Here is an 8,455-nt window from a genome sequence, read left to right as displayed (position 1 = left end):
TAAACTGACTGATTCCAGAACTGAACAGGAGGAAGAGGTTGGGTTGCCTTTCAGGAACTGATAGTTCTTCTAATGGCTCCAAATCTGTTTTTCCCCTCAAAAAGGCTCATCTTTTGAACACTGATATTCTTCACAGCCTCTCAATGGCAATGGGGCAATGCATAGTGGTCATGAGTAAATTGCAACAAGATTACATCTCCTCATATGCAATTGTGCAAGAGGAGCAGTAAAAGGGTGTCATCAGGGAAACTTGTGATTGGAAAAAAATATGAATTGTCATGTAGCAAGAAGGAAAGTTGAAAGGTACATGGACTTCACTGGTATCCAAGAAAACAAGAAAGTTTCCTGCACAATGGATGCAACCCTTGTGGTGATCTAGGGAATACTTGGACAAGAATTACCAGATGGTCAGGGATGAATGAGTTGCTATGTGCATTACTGAAGGGTATATCCACATTGAGTCCTGGGCCACATACTTTGAAGTATCCCCTCAGGCCATGAACTTCACAAAAGGTGTGGTTCCTTATTCATCTGTGCATCCTCAGTGTATATAAGTAATTCTTGTTATTTGATGATAGGTTTGAATTTTTGGACCAAGAGATCTCTGTGGCTTTCACAAGAATTCTAGAGAAAAACACTGGGGTGATATTTGCATAGCAGCCTCTGTGGCTGAATATATCCTCCCCAAAGTACTTCAGACGTTGGAGTTTCCAGGTTTCTATTCCACAGACTTTTGATTGTTTTTATGGTGCCCTCAATTCTCACCCATTCAATTCACAAAGGAATGGGTTTTGGCAGCAATTTGGGGTTTTCATATACAGAGAACTTTATGCCAGCCAGTTTGTTAGACCCCCACACCTCCTTAGAGAGAGCCTTTCAGAAAAAAAGATTAACAGCTATCTACCTATAATGCTTTTGGGGTATACCTACCAGAGATCTATAGTTTGGATGGCATGGCCCAGGGAGAGACCTAATCAAAGATCACAATTCATTGACCCTTCTTCTAGGATCCACTACATCTATCTATCTATCTATCTATCTATCTATCTATCTATCTATCTATCTATCCATAAAATCTGTGTCCTGGCAGGGGCAAATAGGACGTGTATTTGAGGAGAGTGAACATATTGTTTTGAAGGGATGTCTAGGCCCGGGTCCTTTTAAAATCTGGATAATAAAAGGTTTACAAAATTTAAAATTGCACTAAGACTTGTTCAAAATGGTGTTTCCAGCCCCACCTCTCCGTCCCCCCTCTTCTTCTTTCTCTGATCTCAATAACCACCCAGGATTCCTCCAAGCTTTGGCTTTTCTATCTCCCAAAAAGCACCTCCATTGGATTTATGGCAATAACTTTGTATGTTGGGGATGCAATGTTAACGGAATCTTGGAGCTTGAGACCAGCTCTCGACCCATAAGATGCAGAGGCTTCACTCCTCCAAGGGAACCCTTTCTCCTCCTTTGGGAAAAAAGGAAGGAGGCAGCTGAATGGACCGTAGGTAGTGGGGTGGGGAGGGAAGGGGGAGAGTGTTTATTGTTTTGGAGGGGAGAGGGAAGTTTCCGTTTTGTTATCTTGGTCCTGGGGTAAGAAATTGCCATCTCTTATTTCTCTACCCCAGTAAGAGGAAAGGTTCAGGAGTGGTGGCTGCTCGTTCAGGCTTCCAGCCCCGGCGGCAGTGGGGAGATCCCGGTGTCTGGGCTGCCTCGGCAGCGGCGGTGGATCCCCCGGGACTGCAGGGGGGAGCCCGGGCTGGCGGCGCCTGCTCACTTCGCGTTCACTGCGTCGGAGGCTCCCCCAGCCTGGCCCAGTGCCGAGCAGCCGTGGGAGGAGGGGACAGAAAGCGGCGATGGAAGGCCTCTCTCTGCTACCCCTTCCGCCTCTCATCCACCTCCTACTCCTCTCTCAGCTTCCCTTCTGGCCCCGGGAGACTGGAGTGTCGGCTTCTATCCCTAAACCTCTGGACCCTCTCAAGAGAAATGGGAAGGGGGCAGCACTGAGTCTAAATGCCCATCCTTCCTCACTACCCACCTACGAACCCCCAAACTGGGACCACTACCCAGAATCTCTAGGCTCCATCCATATATCACTGGGCGGTCCCGCCCCGGTCCTCTGCAGCACTTGTTTTCCCAAACAGATCTAGAGGCACCCCGCCCCCATCCCTATCCTTCCCATTCCCCAGCCCGCCGCAATAGCCAATCCAGGATTGGACCATGGGGGGAAATCCTCCTTCGCTGGGGTCCTCCCCACCTTCGGCTCTGCCTAGGAACTCCTGGGGAATCGGCGGTAATGGTAGTGGAGAGGGGGAGGGGGTTGTCGGCGACCCCAGCCCTCCGCTCCTGTAAGACGACCGGATTCCCTCCCGCCCCACATAATTTCCCCAAACGGAAACACGTCTCCCTGGCTTCGAGGGGGTTGGAAAGGGAGCTTCCCAGCATTTTCTGCAGGAGAAGCTGGCGAAGTGCCAACAGCTGGCTAGGGTGGGAGGGTCTCCAGAGTCCCCCAGACTTTTACAGCTTTATGCCCTAGGGACGCCTTCTTCTACATAGGGCCCCTTAAAGGTGGCTCAATAAGGACTCCCCCACTACCCCCTAGACCCTACCCAGACCAAAAGGCTAACCTGGGGGCAGTGTACAGTGCACTACCGCCCGCCTCCGCCAACAGGTGCATAAAATGAGCTGCCCGTGTCGTCCTATCCCACTGGGACCCGGGCTAAGGAGATTGTAAATGAGGTGGGGGCTGCACGCACGGGAGAATTGGAGAAGCATGACTCAGTTTCTCTCCCCTTTTGCTCTCCCACGGCCAGAAGCCACGGGCGTCCTTGCCCCGCCCCTCACGGCCACGGCCTCTGCCCCCCTTCGCCCTGGCTACTCCTCCCCTCCCGGCTCCCACGGTCCCAGGAGGTGGGCGGGTAAACCCGGGGATGACGGCTGAGAGCTCGGGCTCGCCCTCGCCCCCGCCCCAGGGACCGGGGTTTCCCTGCCTCCTCGACCTAGGGCCACAGTCCCCGTGGGGAGATCGGCGGGAGCTGCAGGGCTCCGGTGCTCCGGAATCCCCCCCTCCCCCGCCCCCTTCGCTCGGGCTCCCCTCTCTCGGTACTGGCGGGGAGGGAAGGAGGAGGGAGCGAAGTGCAGGGGCCCGGAAACACCATATATGGAGCAGGAAGGATCCCCCGCCGGAACCGGCCTTATTTGGGCAGTGCCTTATTTGGAGCGCCCCAATATGGCCCGGCCGCCCGGGGCTTCCGGCAGAGGCGGGGTGGGAGGGGGGAAATGGGAGGAGGGAACCGAAGGCTGGGGGTTGGGGGAAACACTGCCCCGCCGAGGGCCCCAGGAGGATTGATTGGGCTTTAGGGCCCCACAGCTAGCCCCAGGAGTCCCTGGCTTGGGCTCGGGCCCCGGGCTCCAGGTAGTCCAAGGAGCGAGGGAGAGAGGGGGGAGGGGAAAAGAGCAGGGAGGTCTCGCGTCACGTCGGGTCCTCCTGTCCCGCCCTGCCATATTAGGGCTTCCTGCTTCCCATATATAGCCATGTACGTCAGGAGGGGGGCGGGGCCTGACAACTCCAAACCCTTCAAATAGAGGCGGATCCGGGGGAGTTGCGAGAGATTCCAGCCAGCAGAAGTGGGGGAGCCGCCGCAGCCATCGCCACCTCAGCAGCAGCAACAAGCCGCCGCAACCGCCAGGACCAGCCCCAGCCTCCGCAGGAGAAGCAGCAGCAGCGCCACCTCCGCACTCAGCAGCCTTGCGGGGGCAGAGCCTGGAGGAAGCCCCCTCAAAAAAAATTTTTTTTTTGCTTCCTTACCAATGCTCAACTGAACCCCGCATGTGAACTGCCCAGTCACCCCCGCACAAGTGCCCCTCCAGCCCCAAACCGCGTTCGCCCCGTCCAGGATGGCTGCGGCCAAGGCAGAGATGCAGCTGATGTCCCCGCTGCAGATCTCCGATCCCTTCGGCTCCTTCCCTCACTCCCCCACCATGGACAACTATCCTAAACTGGAGGAGATGATGCTGCTGAGCTCAGGGGGGCCCCAGTTTCTTGGCGCCGCCGGCGGGCCTCCAGAAGGCAGTGGTGGTGGGGGAGGTGGAGGAGGAGGCGGCGGCGGCAGTGGCAGCAACAGCACGGGTGGCTTCAATCCCCAAGGGGAAGCCGGCGAACAGCACTTCGAGCACCTGGCTGCAGGTAAGCAGCGGCCCAGAGCAATGGACTTCCTTCCCCTTGCCTCTTCCTCCGGGTTCCTGGTTCTTTGCTACTATTTGGGAGAAGGCACTTTCCTAGCCTTCCAACATGAAACCCCCAAAAGTCCCCAAACCCGTCTTCTGAGCCCCCTGGGGCTTGTGCCCAGCAAAAAGACTGTGGTGGACGCTGTACCCCACTATACCTTCTGTATGAGGCTAAGCATTGCCCTGGCCCTGGGCGGCATGCCCGATGGAGGATCCCTGGGCTGTTGTTTTGGCTGGAGATGTTGCTGGGGCTGCGTGGGTGGTGGTGGTGGGGTGGTGGAGGAGGCTTGTTTTGAGGAGGAAAAAAACGAGCTCTCTCTAGATGGGAGCTAACCCCTTGTCCCCTGTAATGAAGGGGCTGTGATGCTTGGGGCTTGGAAATACCCTTGGGAGTTGAGGCTAGAAGGGTTAGGGGGTAGGAATGGTCCCAGGGTGGCTAGGGAGGCGGCAGGACTAGCGGGAATCCCTTTGCCTCCTTACTGTGATGCGGAGCCCTGGTAACTGCAGTAGAGGGGGGATTCTCCATATTTGCGTCAGCTGTTGTTGAAATGGGCTCTGCTGCTGGAGCTCTTCCAGGAACATTGCAATCTGCTGCTATCAATTATTAACCAGCCCAGTAGTCAATGGCAGCAGCAGCAGCCAGTAGCAACTCTTTACCTCTCCAAATGAGATCTTGCTCCAGTAACACGGATTGTTCTCTTTCCTCCTCACTAGACCCTTTTCCTGACATTCCACTGAACACGGAGAAGGTGCTCTCGGAGACCAGCTACCCTAATCAGCCCACTCGGTTACCCCCAATAACCTACACTGGCCGATTCTCCTTGGAGCCAGCCCCCAACAGTGGCAATACTCTGTGGCCAGAGCCACTTTTCAGTCTGGTCAGTGGACTTGTCAGCATGAGTAACCCACCAGCCACCTCATCGGCAGCCCCATCTCCATCGGCCTCCTCTGCCTCCTCCTCACAGAGTCCCCCACTGAGCTGTGCAGTGCAGTCCAGTGAGAGCAGCCCCATCTACTCTGCAGCCCCTACGTTCCCCACTCCCAACTCTGAGATCTTCCCTGAGCCACAAAGCCAGGCCTTCCCTAACTCAGCTGGCTCAGCTATCCAGTACCCACCACCTGCTTATCCCACCTCCAAGGGCAGCTTCCAGGTGCCCATAATCCCAGACTATCTCTTCCCACAGCAGCAGGGGGGTGAGTTGGGCTTGGTCCCACCAGACCAGAAACCCTTCCCGAACTTGGAGAGCCGAACCCAGCCTTCCCTCACCCCACTGTCCACCATCAAGGCTTTTGCCACACAGACTGGCTCTCAAGATCTGAAGACCCTCAACACTACCTATCAGTCTCAGCTTGTCAAGCCAAGTCGCATGCGCAAGTACCCTAACAGGCCCAGCAAGACTCCCCCCCACGAGCGCCCCTATGCCTGCCCTGTGGAGTCCTGTGACAGGCGCTTTTCACGATCTGATGAGCTGACTCGCCATATCCGAATCCACACAGGCCAGAAGCCCTTCCAGTGCCGCATCTGCATGCGAAATTTCAGCCGAAGTGACCACCTCACCACTCACATCCGTACTCACACTGGAGAGAAACCCTTCGCCTGTGACATCTGTGGGAGAAAGTTTGCTCGAAGTGATGAGCGCAAGAGGCACACAAAGATTCACCTTCGACAGAAAGAAAAGAAAACAGAGAAGGGTGTTCCATCCTCTGTGGCTTCTTCCCTCTCTTCATATCCATCCCCTGTCACTACCTCCTACCCATCCCCTGCTACCACTTCCTACCCATCTCCAGTACCCACCTCCTATTCTTCTCCTGTGTCCTCATCTTATCCCTCTCCAGCACACAGTGGCTTCCCCTCACCCTCTGTGGCTACCACGTACTCCTCTGTCACCCCTGCCTTTCCACCCCAAGGCATTACCAGCTTCCCCTCCTCAGCCGTCACCAACTCCTTCAGCGCCTCAACAGCGCTTTCGGACATGACGGCCACGTTTTCTCCCAGGACAATTGAAATATGCTAAAAAAAAAAAAAAAAGCAACCAACCTGCTCCCCCCCCCACCCCCACGTGAGACTCAATTGGGACAGGAGGGGAAGATGGCCAGGTCGGGGAGGGAGGACTCATACCTTAAGAGAGTCCTGTCCCCCCAGTCCCCAAAGTACCAATAGCCCCTTTCTACCCTGTTTCCCTTTCTCATCATCCCTTATATACCCTTTGACTTCAGCTGCCTGAAACAGCCATGTCCAAGTTCTTCACCTTCTATTCAAAGGACTTGACTTGCATGGATTTTGGATATATCATTTCAGTCTCATTTCCATCATGCCCCTCCCCATCTTCCCTCTGATGCTAGAAAATTGAGTTGGAAAGATGGGGAAACTGAGCTTTGAAGCTCAGTCCCTTTCCTTTTTGCCCCTGTACAGTATCTGTGCCATGGATTTTGTTTTTCTTGGGGTACTCTTGATGTGAAGACAATTTGCATATTCATATTGTAATTATTTGGAGTTTGGGCCTCATTTTGTTTAAGGGGAAAAAAAGGCAAAGAAAAATGAGCAATGGTAATTTTTTTTTGTGAGATGCTGTGATATGATGAGTTTGAAGCTTCTTTTTGAAACAGCAATTTTTAGGTATTAATCAGCATGTGTCAGAGTGATGTCTGTTTACTTTGTAAATATCAAACCAACTTGTACTCTCACATGTGGCAAAAAAAAAAAGGTTGTTTTTTTTTTCCTTTGGAGGTTCCCCCCCTTATTTTGTTTTCAAAGTTCTATGTCTTGGTGCCTTTTTGTGTGAATGCCTCGCTGACGCCTTGACACGTACAGATGTGTAGGAATGAGTATTATGACCACCCTCTGGCCTTAAAGGGGGTGGGGAGGCAGGGAAAGATGATTCCAGGGAGGCTTTGGGAGCAAGAATGGGGAAAGAGGGCTGAGCTCCGCTTTCATTTCTCCGGAATGTAAGCAGCAAAAAAACTTAAACTAAATCTGAACTCTCAAAAGTCTATTTTTGTAACTGAAAATGTAAATTTATAAATATATTCAGGAGTTGGAATGTTGTAGTTTACCTACTGAGTAGGCAGCGGATTTTTTGTATGTTATGAACATGCAGTTCATTATTTTGTGGTTTTATTTTTACTTTGTAATTGTGTTTGCTTAAACAAAGTGACTGTTTGGCTTATAAAACACATTGAATGCGCTTTACTGCCAATGGGATATGTGGTGTATATCCTTCAGAAAATTAAAAAGAAAATAAAGAATTTGTGGTTGTATGTATTTTTCTCAAGAGGAGGAGAGGATCTATATGATGGTCCTAGTTGGGGGAAACTGGGGAGTTCCTTAAGGTTTCTAAAAGGCCTTTTCTGTTTAGGGATGGGCCTAGGATGGGAAGAGGAGAGGATTACAATTTTGTCAGTATTTCTAGTTTATTCTGTCTTAGTCTGTACTATGATAAGTGAAATCTTTTGGGGCTTGAGACTGTTCTTGCTAGCTTTGGCTGGGTCTCAACTTGTTGCCTGTCTGGGGGAAGCCCCTAAGCACTCTTCCACGGGACTCCTGCCAAAATTGGGGGGATGAATCAGACTAGTGGAAGACTTCTGCAGATGCCAGCCTTTGAGGTTGAAGGTTCAGTGGGGATAGCCTAGTTTATTGGGCTAGGGGATCTCCAGCTGTGTCTGTACCATCCTCCCTGCTCACATGAGCTCTGGAAATGTTTCAAGAGAATTACTATCACCCCAAATATACTTCTTGAGCAGGGTGAGGGCATGGGTACTTTGGGGATACAGTGAAACCAAGGCCAGACCTAGTCTGGTCTACCCCACGCATATCTCTGCTGTTTCCCTGTTTTCTAACTGTATGGGGTGGGAAAAATAGAAAGAGAAAACCAAGTCTCAAGCCAAGAAGCCTTCCAGGAAGAAAAGCTTGTCCATTTGCCAGCTGGAGCTAATAACACACCCCTGGCAGTGGCCAGGAGAAAGGCTCTGAGGCAAAGTATGTCAAGGTGTCAAGTGGGTCTTGGCCAGTGCCAGGACAGTCTCTGGAGAAGAAAAATCCCTCTGCCACATTTCATTTCCCACCCTTATTTCTGCCTCCCCCTTAGAACATACCTCAATGACTGTGGATAAGGATGACAGTCAAGAGAGAACCTCATGAGGACATAATTTACCAAGATATTTTGTAGACAGCATTATGATGGCTTTCCATAAGTCCACTATTGTAACTGTCCTAGATAGAGATAGGGGAAGGTCCTCATTT

The 8,455-nt window shown here is 52.2% G+C and overlaps 1 protein-coding gene across 1 annotated transcript; it reads left to right on the top strand.

Annotated features, from left to right (window-relative positions):
- The first annotated feature begins 3,614 nt into the window (after positions 1 to 3,614).
- Positions 3,615 to 7,461, top strand: EGR1 (early growth response 1). The gene is made up of 2 exons (XM_044664567.1): positions 3,615 to 4,174; positions 4,930 to 7,461. Exons 1-2 carry the CDS (start codon positions 3,886 to 3,888, stop codon positions 6,228 to 6,230), a joined length of 1,590 nt encoding a protein of 529 aa, XP_044520502.1. The 5' UTR covers positions 3,615 to 3,885; the 3' UTR covers positions 6,231 to 7,461.
- Positions 7,462 to 8,455: the final 994 nt, after the last annotated feature.

This window comes from Gracilinanus agilis, chromosome 2 (assembly GCF_016433145.1).
Source record: "Gracilinanus agilis isolate LMUSP501 chromosome 2, AgileGrace, whole genome shotgun sequence".
NCBI lineage: Eukaryota > Metazoa > Chordata > Mammalia > Didelphimorphia > Didelphidae > Gracilinanus > Gracilinanus agilis.
Note: the sequence above shows the minus strand (reverse complement) of the source record. Positions and strands in the feature narration are given on the sequence as shown.

What these genes read in the sequence shown, in the direction of transcription:
- EGR1 (XM_044664567.1), top strand. Translation starts at nt 3,886, where the DNA reads ATGGCTGCGGCCAAGGCAGAGATGCAGCTGATGTCCCCGCTGCAGATC. An exon ending in CTTCGAGCACCTGGCTGCAG is followed by an intron (nt 4,175 to 4,929) that starts GTAAGCAGCGGC and finishes CCTCCTCACTAG; the next exon opens with ACCCTTTTCCTGACATTCCA.